The sequence below is a fragment of the Euprymna scolopes genome, chromosome 5 (genome assembly GCF_053919585.1).
Source record: "Euprymna scolopes isolate OS-2025 chromosome 5, ASM5391958v1, whole genome shotgun sequence".
Lineage (NCBI taxonomy): Eukaryota > Metazoa > Mollusca > Cephalopoda > Sepiida > Sepiolidae > Euprymna > Euprymna scolopes.
In genome coordinates, this window is record NC_136486.1 from 65,554,553 (window position 1) to 65,577,676 (window position 23,124).

Below are 23,124 nucleotides of genomic sequence, written 5' to 3' on the forward strand. Positions count from 1 at the left end.
AGCTTATTGTCGGATGCCCCTTTCTCTTCCCTGCAAACTCTCCCATAGAAGAGACGTTGCAAACCTGTCTTTCTTTTATCATTATTTCTATGATAAGTGCTAGTCTAAGCTCCAATCATTGGTCCTCCCTCGCCAATCTTTCCCGAAAAACACCCGTCTAGATGAAACCACACACAATAATTTTCCCCACTCTTTATCAGTGTCTAAATCAAAGCGTAGACTCCATGAACAAAGCTTCTTTCTTAGAAGTGCACGCCTGTGGAACTCTTTTCCGTTTGCCTGTTTTCCACCTGACTACAACTTGGATGTATTAAAGTCCAACATAAACAAATTCCTAATAGACGACCTTTTAAGTAAGACATTTTATCAAACCCCCATTACTAACAATTACTACCATATAATCTCATATATTACTTTACACGCAATAACCCTTATCCCGGAGTGGCTTCTGGGATTTGATAAGTAGTGACTCCCATGTAAAAACAAAATACAAGGGAGGAATACGCATGCTACAGCTTTACCCTTCGTGCGTGTTAGCGGTCTTAAAATATCAGGAAATAATAATTAACTGATTAGGTAATATTTAAAAGTTAGACCTTTTCACAGTAAATCTTTAAAAAGAATTGAAATTATTTCCTTCACACACGTTTTGTAGTGTTTGCACGTATTTTTAAGATGTTTGTACTAACAATCCTCACTCACCCCGCCACTAAACTTGAAAAAAGAGCTGTCGATTAAATGTCTCGTTACGTCACCAAGAAATCCGGTCTCATTTTACGTTAATTTTTTTTGGAAATTGGTCCCTCATGCAAAAATGTTAAATTTTAATTATTAATAAAATCTTTATGTTTTGTTTTCTTTTAATAGTTGAAGTTAAAATAGTTATAGTTTTTTAGATATGTGAATTGATCAAGTAAGTTTTTTACATTATAAAACATATTTGCTTTCGTCTATTTGTTTGAAAACAATTCCAACTTGCAATGAAAAATCCGAATAAAATCATCGTAAATTAATAATTTTGGACACAAAAAACGTAAATTTTTGAAAATCAAATTTTATTTTTAAACATAACTTAGGTAGTGAAAATATATGAAAAATATGTAGGTGCACCTGAAAAATCGACATCTTACAATTTTGTTCCTTTTCGCTATTTTCAAATATTTCTACGAATTATTGGACACTGAGTAAACAGATTATAGAAACAACAAAAGAAATCACTATTTTAAAATTTAAAAGGATGTACAATCAAACATACAAGCTTCTAGTAAATCGATCCCCTATTTTCAGAACAATTTTACAGCCTGCTTTGATGTTCAGCCTCCACCTCCTCCGATAATTATTACTTGTTATCTTTTTTTTGGCGACTGTTTTCTTTGAACCTCCTCTGGCTATATATTTTTTTCATTTAGTCTACTTGTTGGCCCTTAAAGGGTGAGATGAAAAATGTTAAAAAAAGAAAGTTATTTTAAGATGATATTGCCTTTTACAGCATTCAGAAAACATTTTTCAAAGTGATAAGTGAAAAAATAAAACACAAGAAGCCTTCAGAACACTACTGCAAGCACTAATATAAAATTAAGGAGGCCTTACTAAAAGCTTTACTAAAACCAAGTTACTTCCTCCCCGCCATCCTTAAGGAGAAAAGATTTTTAAGTAAGGTCCGAAAAGAATAATTTGTTAGAACCCACATGAGCGCTACGAAACGCACTAAATACAATTATCAATATGCTTATAGTTATGGAGTGTATAAGTATAATTAAACTTATTTGTAAGAAAATCACGTTAAAAAGGTTAAAACAAAAAAAAACTATTGTCTACCTAGTGTATGCTTTGTATATATATATATATATATATATATATATATATATATATATATATATATATATATATATATATATATATATATATATATAGTGTGGCTTTTAATATCGAGAATAAGAAAGGTTTGGTCATGAAATAGGGAAGTAGACTGAATTTTTTTAAACTGAAAGACAACCGGATAGAAGGTTTAAACGCCAAAGAAAGCAAGAAGGTTTGAGTTTTATAATCATATATATTTTTTTTACATAGGCATCACCACTTATTAAGACCCAGGTACCAATCGAGGATAAGGGTTAAAAGTGTACAATAGTTAATTGAACGACATAGTAATTGTTAGTAATAAAAATTTGATACATTTGTTAACTTAAGTGGAACGGCTGATCAAGTACTTGTTTACATTGGACTTGAAGACAACCAGATCGTAGTCAGCTGGATAGCAGGAGAACGGAAGACAGATCCACTGGCGTGCAGTTCTAAGAAAGAAGTTTTTTTCATGGAATCTACGTTTAGGTTAAGGCACAGATAAAGATAATATATATATATATATATATATATATGTGTGTGTGTGTGTGTGTGGATGTGTGTGTGTGTGTTATATTATATTATATATATATAAAAAGCAGCTTTTCTTTTTAACTAAACCGGGCTAAATTACATTTATTTGTAAGAACGACAGGTAAAACTTAGTTCAATAAAAATATTGTTGACCATGTGTATGCTTATAATTGACGCAGTGGCTTTTAATATCGGACTTAAACAGGTGGCTATAAAATCGGTAAGCAGACGAATCTTTTGAAGCTTAATGTCACAAACAGGATGGACGCTTTAAGCGCCCAAGCAAGCAACCGAGCTGTTATATATATATATATATATATATATATATATATATATATATATATATATATATATATATATGTGTGTGTGTGTGTGTGTGTGTATATAAAGAATTATATATAGAGAGAGAAATAGAGATAGATATAAATAGATAGATAGATATAAATATATATATATACATATATATATATATATATATATATATATATATATATATAGAGAGAGAGAGAGAGAGAGAGAGAGAGATAATTAAGCAAATGCATTATTTTTATTTTTCAGTTTAAAACCGAGAAACAACGAAACCTGCTTCGAACTCATTGTCCCAAATCCTTTTGTTTTGGTACTTCTTACCCGAAAGTAAGTAGACACATTTTTTAATGATTTCTACAATTGATTCGAATTAATATTCGCTAATTTCATATAGAAATATCATATTCAATATGCAACGCATGATGTTAATGTTATCATATTCGTATTCGAACACCGTAACTTATTTTAGAGGGCTGTAATCTGTGAAGCTGTCACTCGACTGTGCAAATAATAAAGTAGACACAAGACAAGGAAATAACGGCAACAGAAAAGAATGGTGACAAACAAAGACAATATGTATCGTGTTTTACTTCTACCAAGAAATAAATAGTAAAATGCACGGCATTGGATTCAGGTCAGCAGGAAGAACAATGGATGTTTCGCGAAGTTGATTTTCTTAGGTCACTGATAAAAGAACTGGAAGCTGAATATCAATGGGAATTGGAACAGCAAGCAGTAGCTAGGAGAACCGGAATCGCTGCAGAAGTAAGTTGGAGTCCTTGGGAGATGTACGAGTGAGCTAGAGTGGTTGAAAGCTGTGGAAGTGAGCCGTAGTCTGATCAACATAAAACTGAAGTCACTGCAATGTAGCCCATGTTTATTCAGGAATTCAGGAAATGGACTGGCAGTCTTTGGGGGCGGAGACCCAGGAGGCAAGCAGAAGTAAAGAGTGGAGTGAGCATCGCGTTCTGATGGCCCTGATCCCACAGATACATCGCCGATTAGACGAGGGACATGCACTTGAGACATACGCTAATAGTTTTTTGTGGTGCAGGCTCTACGTCGAATGGGAATGCTGCTAAACAGTGGCTGACTATAATATATTTCACACCATATTACTTACAGTTAAAAAGTTCTTTGGTGTTTATAAACTCTATCTTTTTAATATGGGTTCGAAATAGAGTCGTTTGTTTCTGTGTAGTTTATGAAAGACGGCAGTCTTTTATTTCACAATGTTGTTTAAAAACAGTCCTTGCTATTTTTTGCACGCGTGATCATGGTGTATTTCCCGGAATATCATAGTTTCAGCCTACAGTGCGTTTTTTTTTTTTTTTTACTTCGTCTTAATTGTAAATAAAGGCTCGATAAATTGGGATTGCGAAAAACTAATGTCGTGGTATTGTTACATTTACCGACTTACATTAAACAGCAAATTTAGATTACAAACATGCTGTATTTTTGTTGGGAGATGTACTAATATAATATTGCAATAAAATATTTTCTTAATTATGTATATAATCCAAACTATATTGACAAATCTCCACTACCTTTAGCATGTAGGAAATGTTTACATATTTTATTTACAATTTTGACGGTTTAACTTTCCCTGTCACACGCTTGGTGTTTCTTTCTTTCGTCTTTCCCAGCTTTGACAATTTTTTTTTCTTTTCGAGTCTTCTTTCAGTAGTCGTCTGTAAACACTTATTGTTAGAGAAATGCTAGTACTTTCTATTATAACAGTCACATTTGTTTCACATTTAAAACCTTGTTCTATTACTTTATTTTCATTTCGCAGGTTGCGACGGACTATCCAAATCGAACGGTCGAAATAATTTTTAGCGCGATTAGAGCGCCTACTGTTCAATTCACACTAAATCACATTTATTTAGAAGCTGATGTGCTATCAAACTTCAACGTGCTCACATCAGACGGAAAGAGCTTAAATGTCCTTTCATCTAATTTGGTATGTATATTAGTTTGTTTTGCATTATTCACTTTTAGCTTATTGAATCATTTGGCAGAAAATCTAAGTGTTTTATTTTAATTGTAAGAGCGATGGGAGATAACATTTGAGAAAGGCAAAGAGAGACAAATAACATGTCCTTAAAATGTAACTGAGCAGCTTTTATTCTTTTTCATTATAGTAGCGTTTTATCAACACCTTCCCCATTTGTTTATCTTTCTCTTCTTTGTCCCCGCGAAGGGAGATCTGAACTGTTAATTATGGCCTTTCCGCGAGGGAGGGTTGGACTTTCTTTCTCTCTTCCCCTTTCCAATTAACTCAGAGCTCCCTCTCTCAGTTCTATCTCACCTCTTCCCGTAGGGGTTTGACCGCCGTAGAGACGGCGTCCAAAGTGGGGAGCCGACTTTAGCGCCAAAGAGAAGTGGCGCTAAAATCGGCTCCCCACTTTGGACGCCGTGTCCACGTCGGTCAAAACCCTAATTTTTCGGATTTTACCGTAATATTTGAGTGATCATGGAGACAACAGGTACGTGAATAGAGAAAACGGAGACAACCCCCAGCACAGAGATAATGACTCCCAAACGGACGACTCCCCGAATTGGGGTGCAACAGTTTAAAACGAAGGGGCATATAGCTCAGATCACATGGAGGCAGGGGCAGCAGCCCAAAAAGACTGTGCCCGGGGAAATTCTCTCCATGAGGGCAGCTCCCTTAAAGAGGTAGCTAATTGCAAATCTAAGGAGGCACACCGACGAGATCCTCCAAACAGGGAGGCAACAGCGCAAAATCACATTATCAGGAAAAACTCCTCAAGAGGGCAGCTCCTCCTCAAAAAGGAGACAATGATCAAAAGGCTATATATACCGCCAGGAAATGAATGCTGCCAAGGAAACAGCTGTCTCAAAAGCAGGGCAAAGCGGGATGCTCCCCCATAGGGAAGCGCCCCTTAAAAAGTCAGAGAGAAAACAGACGTGTTCAGAGAGAGGCTGGTTTTCTGTGGTTAATGCCGTATTTCCCGACCTCATTCTTGATCTCTCTGTCGAGGTCCGTCACAGGCCGTGGGCAAAACCTGCCTTATTCAAAGAGTGCTGCTCAGGGCAAAAACGACTACCAAGCTCCAGCGATATTGAGACTGCTACTCGTAGGGAACTCCACAGGGATCTCGTCAAGGGGGCAACCAACTCCGCGGTTGGTTTGGCAGCAGAGTGTGATCCGCTCCGCGTGGAGTTGAGCGCTATGTTCGAATAATCTGAACACGTCTGTTTTCTCTCTGATTGGCGATTGGCCTTCAACAACTTACAAAGCAGTTCAGCTTTTTTTTTGGTAGTCGATCCCGAGGATCCTCGACCAATTTCTGTATCCAATGCGTTGATAACGTGACGCTGCCTTGGGGCCGGGAAAGGCACATGGTTTACATTACGATGCTGGCCGTGGGAAAAATTGGTGATTTGGACGTCGCGACTGTAAGATGCCCGGAGGGTGTTGTCAGGATCTGGACACTTTCTTAAAACACCAAACTACGGTGAAGTTGTGATAGAAGAAGGCTGCATCGCGCGGCATTTGGCAGAATATGAAAACACGAAGAAAGTCTGTGTGTATGAAAAAGAAACCACATTTGAATACGTTCTTCCCCTAGGTGTTGATGTCGCAGTTCCGGGGTTTATCGGAACCAGTCCAATTCTACGTTTAGCCTCTTAGCTAGCCGAGTGAGTGTCCCATTTTAATTTTTTTCTCCTCCTACCCTCGACACACATGAATTATTCTATCATTATTTCTTATATTGATCCTTTATACACGTGAATAAAAACAAATGTTTCAAACGATTTGGTCCTAACTAAGACGTCCCTCACTACGAAAGTGTAAATGCAGTATTATGGTGAAAGAGTATGCTAGGTAAGAGAAACCTATGTTTAGTTCTCGAGTGACAAGAATAACTAACAGCCTCCATTTCTCTATTTTAAGTTGGACGTGTGCCTAAGTTTTGGTTCATGGGGAATCTTTTATTGTATTTTTACCCTGATTAAAAGAGTCGATATCACAAAGTGTATCTGTTCTTCAGAGGCTGCACTTATATTTCTTGTTCTCTCCGTCAGTGAAAGAGAAACCATTCACAACTGAGGCAATGTTTAACGTTGTTCCTTTCTTCACGTGGTGTCTAAGTCTACCCTCGTGGGGAGACATTGTAAATAGGAACTCACTATCTTTCTAAAATCTAAAGGCAAATTCCAAAAATAAACCCTCTCACTTTAAACTGCCTGCCCCTCGAACCATGTACCGCAGAGCTTCTTTACACCTGACAACCTGATCGTTTTTAAGTGCAATAGGAACAAGTTGAGTGATTCATTTGAATAATAAGATTCTATTAAATTTCCACGACTGCTGATAAAAACGCTGTTGTCTTACTGGCCATCTTAAACCCATTAATATTTATCATAGGTTGGTTCTCAGTCCTCGATTAGTAGTGACTACTCTGTAAAATATTATTATAATAAAATAAAGTAACCAATGGTAAGTACGGCTAGCACTTATATGTGCATGTAAAAAACGTCTCAATAATTAGAAGAGAAAAATGTAATAATCTTTCATAGTATATTAATGAAATTAAATTTTTCATGGAGTATGATTAAATGTACTCCTTCATTCAACATTACTCCGCGATTGATTCGCATCTTTTAATTGTTGTTGTACTACATGAAGTAAGTTATCAATTTATTGTAAATAATTCAAACAAAAAGACTTAGACTTTATTATGTTTCATTAAATTTTAATCTCAGAAAATTGTCGCAATTTAAAGAGGAAATTTTGTTTATTTGAAAATAAAGTTAGGCATTAAATAAATGTTAATACACTAATTAATTTAGAGAATCATTTACACATATCTAATTGGTATATGTTAAGTCTTTTCATTTAATTTTTTTTCAAAGGTACTCAATTCTGAATTGAGAGCAAAAATTACGGGTTCAAATATATCATTTAGTGTCGTCACAACAACGTAAGTATATTCATTAAACTCTTGGCATAGATCGGATATATATATATATATATATATATATATATATATATATATATATGTGTGTGTGTGTGTGTGTGTGTGTGTGTTTGTGTTATAGAGGAAAAGTTCCAAAATATGTTTACTAATAAAAACAAAAGCATTTTGATAGTTGATATAGAAACTTGTTCTAATAATAAACAGTAAAATACTTTAAAAATTACCTACTTTTGCATGTCGGATTCACAATTTGTTTACAATAAGTTTCCAGATAAACAGGACATTGCAGAAATTTAAAATTGTTGTTGACTCTTGAAAATTCAGTATTGTTTATATTATGAGATGACTGACCAATTCTTCATATAAAAGGAAAAGCTACAGACGTAATTAGAATACACATTATTAAAGCCTGATTATCACAGCTTGTAGATTTTAAAAAATCCAATCTGGAAGTGATGAAACTTTAAGAGCAGATATGAGTTTAAATGAAAGCAGGGAGTCTGTGCTGGATAATGAGAGGTGTGGGAGGAGTAAGAGAGACAGAACTCTAGTTTTTTGCTAAATAAAGAATGTTATGCATGAGGAAAATCGTGTAGGAACTGTACACACAGTTATTCACAAGGAACTGAAAATGCGGAAGATTTGCGCGAAGTTTGTCCTAAGGTTGCTCCGTCCTTGCCATAGACTATATAACACAAATTCATACCAAGAAAGTTCTTTAGCTTCCCTATAGTACATATCTTGCTCGCTGTGACATTGTTTTTCCTTTAACCTAATGAGTTTTATTGTGTACTAGTAGGAAATGTGTGTAGACACTTGTTGAAGGCACTTCGTATGAGTACGTTTCTTAATAAAAACAAAGTAACAATGAGCAATCTATTCAGTAATTGATTTAATATTAGCTTGTTAATATACTATTATTCTCTTTACGCTAAAACTTTTATCTCCTAACAAAACCTTGAGAAGATCTCAGCAAACACCTCCTCGTAGCATTGAATAAACGAACCAGAAAATGGAAAGTTCTGCATATTTGTATACATGACTGGCTTTTATTGAGAATGTTATAAATCAAATGGAAATGACAATCCATGTTTGTCCCGATTTCACTACAGATTGGAGGTAATCCACTGCTGCTTCTGCCATTTCCTTAGATATGTGTTCATTTGTTTTCCCTTCGTGCCTTTTATAGAGTGTGGTGTCATCAGCAAATATACCCACCTCAAAAACAATTTCATCAGGGAGGTCATTTATGCATATTAAGAATAATAAAGGTCCGAAGACAGCCCCCTAAGGTACTCCCGTATTTATATCATATTGTTTAGATGTACAACCGTCTAGGACAACCTGGATTTTTCCTCTTACTTAAGAAGGATTTAATCACATTATGTATTCTTCAAGTGATATCATATGATCTAATTTTCCTTAGAAGACCATCGTGCCATACCTTGTTAAAAGCCTTAGATTTATCGAGATCTACCGCTTTATTTTCACCTGTTTTGTCCAGTGAACGGTATATCCGTTCAGGGATTTAAGTTAGGATATCTGTAGTGGAACGGGCTTGCCTAAATCCGTACTGATTGTCCGTCAGGAGTTAAAAGTGAAACAAAGAGAGACATTTTTATTTCAAGGCAAACCCTGGAAAATCATGGATTACATACATAAAAAATTAGCAGTTCTAATAAAGAATTGATTATATAATATTAAATTGAATTATTTTGAATATTCTTAGTGTATCAATATTTAAAGTTAAAAATGTATTATAATTTTTACGAGAATATGTTGTATTTTTCTTTTCCAGTTTTTACAACTAGTTATTTTACTTTTCCATGTTTAAATTTAAACATATTGCTTTTAATGTTCGCACTGCTTTATGTAATATATATATATATATATATATATATATATATATATATATATATACCTAAGCTCAATTTGTTTACACAAAGAGCATCGTTTCATACGCTAACGGTAATTTGTATATCACTTACTAAATGCTCAAACTAAGGCAGAGAGCATTATAGCCATCCACACACGGTAGTCATCGGTGTTTCAAAGCTCATCAGTGCGACTAGACCAGCAACAACCTAAAGACATGATCAAAACTCGATCGCCCAAATGACAGTCAGAAATTCTAACCGTTGCGCTATACGGCTGCTAGTGCCGGCAAAAAGAAAGTCACACTTGTAATTTTTTCAAAAACTGCAAATATAAGCTACATTTAACGTAATCGTTTAAACAACCTATACCTAATTTGAATCGCCTTTTATTCCCCTATAATTTTACCTTTTCATATTTGACTTTTAACTGAAATAGCACGTTTATTAAAAACAATCAATATCACGTCAATTTAAAAAAAAATTAACTTCAAATTGAAGAGGCAACAAGAAAGTCCGCAGCTACAAATTCGCTTAAAACCTTAAATTATCGCACCTAAATCAGTTTAAAATATTCACCAACAGGCAACAAGTATCTCTAATCGTAATTATTCTTGTTCAAGATAATACAACGTAGCGTTTTGTCCATATGCAACAGCATTCTCTTAGTGACCGCCAGAAGATCACTAATCTCCACCTTTCTGGTTTATCCAATAGAGAAATCGGCGGCGGATTGAAATGTGAAGTGAAAATTATACGAAAGACTGTGTAAAAGCACCAACACACAAGAAATGTTCGTGATATCCCTAAATCTTGTCGTACTTAAATTACTTCTAACAGGGAAAACAATTCTATCTAGAGCAATGTTCTAACGTTATATTTAAATAACCATTTTCCATTGTGCGGCCATTTTTTTGCCTCCTCAATTTGTAGTTATTTGTTAAATTGACCTGAACTCTAGAATATTATAATTAAAAGTCAAATATGAACGGGTAAAAGTATAGAAGAATAAATGACCAATAAAATGAGGTATATTTTGTTTAAACTGTTACATTAAATTTAGCTTATATTTGCAGTTTTGAAAAAAAATTACAACTGACCTTCTTTTTACAGCCTTTATATATATATATATATATATATATATATATATATATATATATATATATACACACATATATTAATGTAAAGGAAAACGAAATTAAATTAAAACTGTAAATTAAAATTTACAAGTAAATGTATTGTTCAACAGAATACTCCACTTATTTTTCTTAAAACAATCTCCTACACTTTATTGTGTAATATTGAGGATTTTTTGTATTTTGTTAGGAGTGATGTATTCATATATAAATATTAATATTTTTATTAGGTTTAAGTTTACACTTACTAGTACGGCGTAAACTTGAAATTCCCATTGCCCATTTTGCTCTTATATATATATATATATATATATATATATATATATATATATATATATATATATACTGATATAAGTAAGGAATATTTTCTTATTATTTGCACCTTTGATGTTTGATCTTTTGAACAAGTTTTATAGCGATTACAATATTGTAATTTGGGGGTTAACGATGAACAGCTACTTTATTTTGCTAGTTTTATCTAATGTGACCCCTGACATTTATATCGGTTTTCTGTGCTTGCGATTCGGATGAAAACCTAAAGAGAAGCTTTTATTTTCTACTTGGCTTATTCGGTTTTATATGCAAGTTTGGCAGATTATTTTAAATTCGATTACTTGCTTTGAGCATAAGTTATTTTAAAAGTGTCATATTACGTCTTGAAATTAATGTATGTAAATATTATATTCAAACATATTTATGTATATACTCAAGGCCCCATTCCTATTCTCAGCACTGTTGTAATAATCCTGCCAGCTAATATTCATGCGAAAGCTCTTCGTCAATAAATAAAGAACTCTCTAGTCGTTGACATTATTGATATGAAACTCATAGAAATTTCGTTTCCCAACAGGGTTTAACTGTTCAGAATCACTTACTTTTAACTAGACTGTTATAGGTTCGCTAGCGACATTGAATAAATTTGATTTAGCAAAACGGTATGTTTATTGATGATTATAATACATTTTTTATATTTTTATTTCAGTTTCAAAGTAAGGACATTGTCATGGTTACAGCCTGGTAATCTGGACGTAAGTCTGTTGTTTTCAATTATGAAACAGGAATTCATAGGCGGCTAAAAGAATGTCCGCACTTGTAATTTCTTCAAAAACTGCTAATTCATGCCAAATTTTATGTAATTGTTTAAAAAACTATACCTCATTTAATTGGTCTTTTATTATTCGATAATTTACCTGTTCCTATTTGACTTTTAATTCATTGTAGAAGGTATCCGGCATCAAAGAATCTCAACAGTAAAAAGTGGGACTTTGCTGATTATCAGGATATTCATGAATATTATGTAGAGAAAGCACAAGTAGAAGGGGTTTCTGAGAACACATTTCCTTAAAGTCCTTGGAAAACGAGAAAAGATTCAAGATGCGGTGATGTGACAGAAGTTGTCGCTCTGTTAATATTGCGAAACCTATTAAACTTGAGACTCTTTTTTGAATTTTAAACATTAGTGAGAAACGAATGGTAGATTAACTACCCCATGTGTGGCAATAATACGCCAGCCGTGACTAGATTGTTGCTTATATACTTTCTGGTGTGGGTAATTTACCGTCACAGAAGTGTGAGCCTACCTAGTTAGCAGCAGTCTAACATACTGCAAAGTAGGACAAAACTTTTCTTTAATTGAAGATAAATTCTGTTTACTAAAATTTGAGCCTTGTATATTTTAATTAGATGTTGCGATTTGTTATATTGATATAACGGATTTCATCCCTGAGAGCTTTTCTCGATTATATTTGATCGTGTTAAATCCGGTTGATTTCAATTTGAACATTTAATTTTAAATTGTCAATGTACTATTTGTTAACGTTAAAATGGTCACTTTTGTGTACTGTGAAGCTTTTTCGTTTGAAATTGATCGATGTTACTGTTAAGTTGTTTTTGTTAAGATCAAGTAAGCGATTAAATTTGGAATATCATTGTGGAAATTGTGAAAAATAAAAGTAATATAATTCTATGTAAAGTTGAGCTGTTTGAATTATGACTTGACATTTTATTTACTTATTAGATTAGATTTGTAAATTTGAATTATTCTGGATATGAAGTTTGTCGATTCGTAGCTCTGATTTGTGATTTTTGGCGGTTTGACGTTTATTAAATCTGAAAACAACCCTCACTAATTTGAAGTAAGTTTTTGCTAAGTTGATATAATGTTACTTATATTAGTTGTTCTCAATTTAAAATCGATTGTTTTTCATCTTAAATTAAGCTTTCTGCACAAGATGTTCAACCAGGTTTATCTGATGTCAAACTCCGCTAATGTAAATTTGGGTCTTCTATGATTTGTCGTGGGACGAGTTTAATTTCAAGTACGCATTTTATTATTAGTGTCAAACCTGATTTACATTGCGTATGATGATGCATAAATTATGATGATGGTGCATAAATTATGATGATGATGCATAAATTATGATGATGATGCATAAATTATGATGATGATGCATAAAGTTATGTTTCTAGTAATGTGATCCCATTTTTTTCATTTTATTTCAGGGTAGCTTTCTAGAAAGATTCGTAAATCTTGTTGCAAATAATCTTCAGCGTAATCTGCCCGGTAAGGACATCCTTCTATTTCACACAGAAAATGTAATAAATATTAACGTTAATATTTAAAAATGTTCTCAGATTAAACGGGATCAGAACATACACACACCTATAAATATATATATATATATATATACACATATACATATATATATATATATATATATATGTTTTACGAAATACAACTTTATGTTTTTCAATCTTAATTATTCGTATTATTTCGTTACTTCGAATACTGTTCTCATCTTGACTGCTATTTTCGCATCAATCCAGTCAATGTATCTTTTGACAATCATGAGATTCACTTTGTCAAACGTGTGAATCATTCTATCGAACTCGAAAATCCGCACCGAATTGCGAACGTAATTTTTTTTTAATCAGCGGCGCCAGCATGCTCGCGCTGTGTCAGTCAGGACTTAGCAGAAATCCTAAACAATTCGCAATTGTATTCATGAAATAATTATTCGTAAGGCCTTTTGGTTAAAGAGGTTGATAAAATCAGTTGCAAGTTACCCTTTTCTTGAAAGTGAAGGTTCAATTCTCAGTGCATGCGACATCAGAACATAATTGCTAATCACTTTTCAAGATTTCAAAGAATGGGTTAATAGCAATAAAAAGTGTATTTCCTTGTTAGTTACACTTGTTTCAAACCCATTTGGACAAATTCAAACATTATGTCGTTTGAAATTTTTCACAAGAACAGTCTTTCTTCAGACTTATTGAATAAAAAAACACTTTAACAATAACATTATGGAAAAACACATTTCCTTTATAAGGAGAAGAAAACAAGCGAAACTATTTTGCCTCAATCGAATCTTTACAAAATATTTTTAAGCTTTATATATCTACCTATTTTCGTATCTCTATTAAAAAACAAACTTTCAAACTAAATAGCATATGATGTTTCGCTTGTTTTCGTGTCCTTATGAAGGAAATGTTTTTCCATAATGTTAAAGTTTTTTTTTTCTTCCATAAGTCTGATACAGGCTGTTCTTGTGAAAAATTTCAATTGAAATAATGTTTCAATTTTTCCAAATGGTCAAGAAACAATTGTAACAAACCAATGAATGCCCTTTTGTTGCTATAAACACGTTTTTGAAATCTTGGTTTTTGTTAAAACAGTGTATGAATGCTCAATCATTCAATATGATATTTTCGTAGCTTACAGATTTAGTCATGTCTTTTTGGCTTTAAATTTATTGGCATATGAATGATTACTGAATTATATAAACCCAGCATAATTCGGAATACTACAAATAAGACAATACTGCTCCTTATTGTAAGATGAAACATACATCAATAAAAACAATATGTTCTCAAATGGGAAATTTCTTATTGTCACCAAAGATTATAGCAATCCAGGACACAAGCAATACACAATGAACATGATCCAAGCGGTAAAAGAATTTACTAAAAGAATTAGATAGAAGGTCTATCACCACACCATGAAAAAATACTGACGATAATAACAACAGCAGCATGAACTATTGTAAACTTTATCAGATTAAAACCAGAATTGTCAGGTGAAATCCTTGGAACTTTTCGAACTGAACTTAATAAATATAGTAAAGTGTTTAAAAGTTTAAAAAGGCATGAGTATTTAAATATAGCATTAAGAAGCATTAACAAGACTTTCACAAAAATAGTGGACACTCCTAACTATATGGTTCCAGCAGATAAAACTATGGACATTTTCAAACATTCTAACTGAACTTCATAATAAATATGAGAAAGCAACTGAAGAGGATCTCTATAGGATTAACTTGTTAGCATTAAAAAATGTATGAGAAAATGAATATTCAGGATAAAATACAAGTCTATGCTCCACTTAACCCTCGGTTTTTATTGAAGGACCACAAACCGGATTTCATAATAAACCCAGTATTAGACTAATTGCACCATGTGAATCTGACATAGGTAATATCAGTAAAACGATACTAGGCAGAATTATACCAAACTTAAAATCCAAAATAAAACACCCTCTGGATTTCTTCCGGTTAAGTAATTAAGTGGTTCGATAGGTTCCTCTGCAATCAAAAAAGTACATTTATTATGTTTGACATGGATGCGTATATGCCTTTATTATTCGAGAAAGCACTTAAATTAGCTGAAGACGGAACAGACGTGACCAAATTGGAAATTGAAATGATAAAAATAGCTAGAAAAACCGTATTCAGGTGCTGCAGATAATAACATATACAGAACCCCATTTTGACATCACAATAGATACCGGTTTCTGCGTGGTTACTGAATTTGTAGGCTTGTACTTACTAAACGAGATAAACAGAAAAAATATCTGGTTTAAATGGGGCGCTATGTACGGATGACGCACTTTTTATAGATAATTCCACCAACCGTATTACGGAAAAATCCAGGAAAAATATCAGGAGGTTTTTAATGAAATGGGATTAGAAATTACAATAGACAGCAATTACAAAAAAGTAAAATTTCTAGACATTACTCTTAATCTAAGTGATAACACATATGAACTGTATCACAAACATAACCAAAAATATCCTATATTGATTATCAATCGAATCAGCCTAAGTGTATTAAGAAGACGATTATCCCCAACATTTCTAAAAGGGTATCTGAGCTATCTAAGAATGAGAGTCTTATTGATAAGAACAAAATTCTTCTTAGATCGGGATACCATGGTGAAATAGAATACAAGAGGAGTGCAAACAGTAAAAGTAGCAAATCTAACTGCACAATATCTAACAGCATGACAATGATAGCAAGAAAGAAACCGAAGATTAATAAAGGATACATTAATAAGGATCAAAGGAATAAAAACAGAGTGAGTAATAATAGCAGTGAAACAGGTAATGATTAGGTGGGTACTATGAATAAGAAAAACAGACGCAAGAAACAGGTTTGGTTTAATCCGCCGTTTAGCGAGCATATCTAACGGAATATACCTAGGGAATTTTACAGAATAATTGATAAAAAAATGCCGATCTAAGAATAGATTAAACAACACAATGAACAGGAACTCGGTAAAGCTATCTTTCTCCACCCACGCCAACGTAGCTAACACTATAATAAGCTCTAATAACAGAAAAATAAGCAAAATACGGAATAATAACAAGTCAGCATCGGATGAACGTATGTTAGAGAGAAATACATGGCAATTGTCAGTTGGGTGGCAAATGCTTAACCATCAGAAATAGTGTACAAATGTGAGATTAAGGCCGGTAATATTTAGAAGGTATATCTTGGGGCCACGGGTGCGCTTTTAAGGAAAGATACAGAAACCATGTCGTATCCTTCAAAAATGAACCGGAGATGGAAACTAATAGAGAAGTTGTTAATGATAGAAGGAGGGATGGTACAAGAATCAACATTAGAAATAAAAAGAGGAATACAACTGCATTAGGTGATTGGGTCAGGGTACTTCATAGAAACAAAAAAGAATTTGAATTAAAATGGTCAATAGTAGATAGGGGTAGTAAGTATAGACCTGGGAAATCAAAAAGGTGCAATCTGTGTTTATTGAAGCCTTCTACATAGTGAACTCTAAAGAAGATATATTAAATAAAAGGCTAACTGCTACACAAAGATGTCTTTACAAGAATAGGTTTTTGTAATCACTTCATAAATGTAGCTGAGTTAAAAACAAACATTCTGGAAAAAATTAAATATTCTTAAGTGCAAGGCCAAAGTTAATATAGCGTTAACTCACAAAGAATGATGTAAATTAGATGTGATGAATGATTCAAATTTAGCAAGCAAATCTGGCTTCTAATACTCTACACTAGAAACATATTTTTAGAAATAAAGACCATGGATTAGCAGATCAGAATTTAGATTTATAATCAGGCTTAACAATGATTAGCAGTGTTGTCTCAAAACTGGGAACACCTTTTTAGTCATATCGATGGTGAAATAATTGATACCATTTCCAGATCAATAAAATAGCTTAACAAAGTGTTAGCAATATGAAGAAAAATAGTAATAAAAGAATGGGGATTAATTAACACTGCTTTTAGACCAGTAAAACTTGAAAAATCATTGCTTGTTAAATATTACCCTTGTTCTAAACGAGTAAATCAAAAACAAACAAGGTGGACATTCATTGAAGTAAAACGCACATGGAGTTTTATCATTATAATACTTATTAATGGGATATGCATTATTACTAGAGAAGTATTAAAGAAATTAATTCCTTAATTGTTAGTTTGTATTGAAGCCATGCATAATCCCAGCAAATTAAGGTTGGATGGCAAACGTATGTTTAATCATTGATAATAAAATTAGTATCAAGCTTAAGATATGCTTTAAAAACTTATATTTTTAATAGGTTAGCCTACTTTAATTAGATCTGTTTAATTAATAAATAAATCATAAATGCATATTAGGAATTCACCAAACTAGAAACATCGAACGGCATTGGTTACTTCCGTTCATCGTTATCAATACTTATTAGGATTTTAGTTACTTATAATTTCAAATAAATCTTTAAAACTCCAAACTTACAGAGTTATCTCCATTTTAGATCTAAAATATCCGTTAATCGTAAATCGTAATAGGAGAGAACAAAAGAAAATAAAAAATAAAAATTTAAAATAGATTGAGATCCTTAATTTTAAATGAAGAATGAGAATGAACTAAATATAAAGTAATGTTAAACTTTATTTCCTTATTGATTAAGTTTTTACTAAAACTTTTCTTAAATCACATAAATAATGTAACCAATATCTTTGTAAATAAACAAAGCAAATCCCGATAGGAAACCAACATAGATTCATAACGATTTAACTTGAGTTGATTAGTCCGGATTAAAAATTAAAAAAATAAATAAATAAGTTAAATAAAATAAAGAAATAGAGAAATGCAATTTAACAAATCAAAGAATAGTATTAATAAAACATATTAAATGGACATAGATAATTAGTGGTTGCATCGTATGTTATTTAGTTTGAAAGTCTTTTTAAAAATAAGGATACGGAAATTTAAAATATAGTTTACAAGGATGAGATAGAGGTAAAATAGTTTCGCTTGTTTTCTTTTTGTTATGAAGAAATGTTTTTTACATAATTTTTATTGTTAACGTGTTTTTTTATTCAATAAGTCTGAAGAAAGGCTGTACTTGTTAAAATCTTCAAACGACATAATGTTTGAATTAGTCCAAATGGTATTGAAACAATTGTAACTACCAATTGGATACACTTTCTGTTGCCATAAACCCATTCTTTTAAGTCTTGGTTTTTGTTAAAACACTATATATATTTATATATGTATGTGTATGTGTGTGTCTCTGCGTGTGTGATGTTACGACGGTGCTACTATATATTATTCGTTTGAAAAAATATCCGTGATTTCTGATATTCTTTCAATATGTCGGTTCAAGAAAAATATAATAATTAATGAAAGGATCCAAAACAAATAATAATACTACTAGATGCCAAATCATTATGTTCATCATTGTGATATAGAATCTATATGGGGCAATGGAATTTCAAACAATCTAAATTTACTTTATATCATTTTAAAATAGAGATAAGCCATGTCATATTTCTTTTAAACTAATCGAAATATTTTAGTGTAAACGACGGTTATATTTGCATATATTTTCAGATATAACTTTTCCACTTACGTTACCTTCCAACACTATGATAAAGAATGGAACCCTTGGAGTCATGCAGGTAAACATCAGTTTATGTTTTATGTAAAGATCGATTAATGATTAACAATAAGTAGATTATATAAATCGCTACATCAGGTTTGAGTTTTAGTTCACTAATGAATACACACATCCATTCAAATAGTGAGGGTTGATACAATATTATTTGTCAGTCCGTTTGGTTGATTATTGTAACAGTTGTTATTTTATCTACTTCCTCATACGCAATTTTACAAAGTGAACTTTTGTTGAATACAGATTCGACTATAAAAAGGGAGCTTGCCTCTGTAATCGCCAATACATAGGTGATTCTTTTCTTTTACAATAAACAAAATTATATTTTGTAGGAAATAAACACCACATGAAGTTTTGCAAGGAAACTTTAGGCACTTATATTTCATAGGTAATATTAAAGGTTATTACATCGTACTTTTAAAATCACGCACACACACGCGCGTGCACACACACACACACACACATATATATATATATATATATATATATATATGAATTCTATGTATATATATAAATTTTTTTAGTATACTAGGTATATAGACATACATACATATATGAATATATATGTACCCATGTATATATATATGAATATATATACATGTATATATATATGAATATATATATGAATATATATACATGTATATATATATATATATATATATACATACATACATGTATATATATTCATATATATATATATATATATATATAGTCGGGTAAACATTTATGGACATAAGAAATGATAATACATTTCGATTGGCTAGAAACTAACTTCTTTGAATTGTTATAACAACTGGTGAATTTTATGTGTTTCAGTGTGTGTGAGGAATATATAGTCAATTACCCTTTTATTTAAGCAAACATTTTACACATGACATAATTACTTATGCCTTTTATGTGCTCCTTTCGTCTTATTTACTGTTTTCTGTCAAAATGCAAAAAAATTAAACATACACATACAGACACACACGTATACATATATATATATGTGTATATATATATATATATATATTTATATATATTTATTCGCCATACGTATCATAAAGTCTTACAGATATTTCCGGAATAAGTATTGGAATATTTTTAAAATATTTATTTCACGTTATCTTTTCTTATTCTTCATTTGAAAATTCCTCTTATTCTGGAAATGCTTACGGAATTTGTATGAAAACGTATTTTCGACTTTTGTTTGAAAATGAATAAGGTTGCCCCGACTTAGTAATATACAATTTTACAAGTATTCGTTGTTAAAGAAGTTCAAGTGTCTAAATATTATATTAGAATATTTTAATTAATCGGTCGCATTATTCTTTTGTTGAAGAATGGCTGTTAGACTTAGTCAATTATAAATGTTTACGGATTATATGTATAAACACATTTCATTATTTGCTTTTCATTAACTGTAATGTTTCCATGTTTTCAATTTTTGTTATACACTGATATAATAATAAGTTTGTCCTTACTAAGTAATACAAAATTGTGGAAGTATTCGGCACTTAAAGAGGTGTAAATTATCTAAATATTATAATACAATATTTAAATTAATCGAGTTTTTATCTGTAATTTCTCCTTGTGTTAGAATTCCTCCAGTTATTAATGTTCCGAAATAAGTAAGTAAATATGTTTATATTTTTCCGTTTTTTTATATGTAATGTTTCATTGTTGAAAAACGTTTTTCTCTAGATTTAGGTAATCGTAATTCAGTTCGGATTAAGTAATACCGAATTATGAATGCATCGGCTTGTTAATAACTTTGAAAATTTTCGTTATCGGTAGTTTGTCTTGGTTTTAGAATTCTTCGTTGACTTAAGCAATTGTAAATGTAAATATATAAAATGTGTCGTGTTTTCATTTTTGAAACATTAAATTAACGTTCCTATGTCCTAATTATTTTATGTATGAAAATATGTGTGTTTATGAAAGCGTTTAGTAAAAACAAAATAACATAAATGTGTAAATAATGATAATTTTTTTACTGGCTATATGTTATTTTTATTAAATCAAGCAATTCTTGTATCTTATTCATTGTTCGCTGTTATATCAGAAAATATTTTAACGGTAAAAAATGTCGTCAGTATTTTTTATTGTTTTCTTAAAGATTTTTTTATTGTTTTCATAAAAAATCCTATTTTTTATTATGATTTTTTTGCAATATATAAAAGAAGCATTCAAGGAAAATATGTAAGAAACACGTAGGTGTGTTGTTTTGTTCGCACTATATAAAATAACAAGGTTGGTGTTTTGTATAAAAATACTCTATTGACTTGATGCCATTAAATGCAAAATATTTTTATGCCATGAAAGAATGGAGTAACAATTGGAAATTTAAAGTTTATTATTTATGTAAAATTATATATTTAGGGTTTTGTACAAAGAAATTGCAATTGCGCATTGTGTTTAAAGGATTGTTTTTATATGTTTACTAAAAGCGAGTGATTAGGGACACCATATTGGATTGTAACGACTATATTAAAAAAATAACCACTGAATGCAATCTGTTATTCCGGGAAACGTCTTCATCAGCAAATGAATGTGCATGCAAATCAACAATACGGAAGCGATCATTGTATGCATTGTAAATAAAGGGGGTGAAAATATGAAATATTCACGGTCGAGTTAAATATAAATATTTGATAGCGAAGTTAATGGAGATAGGAACAGGAGATAAGGATGAGCGAGGTAGTCTTATGCAATAACGTTTAACTATGGCTTGCTCGGAATAATGTTTCTCCTTGAACCATTTTAGCAATTTGTTTTAAGAAATGAAGTTGGTAGACAATAAGTGGAAAACATGTATCCGATATAAAGAAGTATCGTGTCGGATTATTGTGTGGGTCTAACACCTTTTTATACGGCAATAATTATGTACATTTTATTAACATACATAATATATATATATATATATATACATATATATATATTATGTTTTGAAAATACAACATTTTATTACTGCATGTCTGAATGTGTTTGTGCCTGTATATCCGTGTATGTCGTTGGCTGTGCTCAACAGTGTGCGTGTGTATGTATATTGCAATGTATAACGTGTTATAAGGTAATATTGGCAGCAGTCTTCCAATTCACTGATTGTTAATTGAACCATGTTTCATACATATTATTAGAATATGAACGTGAGATATAAATGGATTAGTGAACATTATACGGAGTAATATATCCTGAATGAACATTAGTTCCATAAATATATTTCTAATAAATAATGATTAGAATATCTCTACTCATATGATAATTCTCATACTTTATCAAATTAATTTATCGATAGTAAATACAATATTTTACAATCCTGGTCTTGTTCGCCGAAGTTCAAGAGTTTTATACCGTATGTTTTGTCCGAGAATGTTTATCAGATAATTTGGGATGAAAATACTTCTGATCAGTGACAGACGCATGAATATATGATGCTAAGAATATTTTACATGTGTATAAACTTACCGTAAAATGCATTGCTCATATTTTAATGCGGTCCGCCCAATTAAATTATATTGTTGAGATTAGTAAGACTCGTGTAATGTCATAACCATAGATTTCACTTTTTAGTTCCCTAGATACAGGAAAGCCTAACAAATAGTTTGACAAACTGTTAGGCTTTCGAATTCTCTCCCTGTATCCTACTTCCCTGACTGTGCTCAACTGCAAAAGTTTAAATTCATTGTGAGCGAACATCTCACTGCTCATTTTTCCTGTAATAATTCCAATCAATTTTCTAGTGTCCATATACTAATACCAATGTCCAAATGAAAATATGCCTTGAAAATGTTGTCAAAATAATCCTATATAAAAAAAGTGAATTCCCAGCTTTACATTTGCAGAAATAAAGGTTCGCGATTTAAAATTTTGTTCTATTATTCATAATTATGGAACATTTTCATATCATGAATTTTAATCTCGTCGATGTCTATTAAGCGTATCGTCTTTTGTTCAATTAAGATTATGTTTTTCATAAATTAATAATGTAGAAATTTGTAAAACAGACTAGAAAACGCTTACGAGAATAAAGTTAATACATTATTATTGAAACGAATCAATGAAATTGCCCTTGATGAAACATTGTATGTGACACTAAGTACAGAATCATTTTTGAAAGCCGTACAAAACCACAAAACAATATGAAAGTATTATGAATCATGGAAATTACTTACCGTAAAAAGGATTGATTTTATGGACTTGGAATATAACTGAAGAATGGTCAATAATGTTATACGATAATATGTATTTTCAATTTTTTAGATGAGAATCTACATTTTTTTTAAAATTTCACAGACTACTAT

General features: G+C 31.6%; 1 protein-coding gene across 5 annotated transcripts in view; it reads left to right on the top strand.

The window, feature by feature from the left end:
- LOC145276824 (bactericidal permeability-increasing protein-like) overlaps window positions 1-23,124 on the top strand; it is a 230,657-nt gene that overhangs the window by 78,589 nt on the left and 128,944 nt on the right. Inside the window, exons 9-14 of one of the 5 annotated variants that reach the window (XM_080128174.1) lie at window positions 2,935-3,012; window positions 4,481-4,648; window positions 7,573-7,640; window positions 11,630-11,675; window positions 13,150-13,210; window positions 18,781-18,848. The exons of the other annotated variants lie outside the window; for them this stretch is intronic. Coding sequence (XP_079984300.1) covers window positions 2,935-3,012; window positions 4,481-4,648; window positions 7,573-7,640; window positions 11,630-11,675; window positions 13,150-13,210; window positions 18,781-18,848 — 489 coding nt within the window. The remainder of the gene's footprint in view (window positions 1-2,934; window positions 3,013-4,480; window positions 4,649-7,572; window positions 7,641-11,629; window positions 11,676-13,149; window positions 13,211-18,780; window positions 18,849-23,124) is intronic. 5 annotated transcript variants of the gene reach the window in all.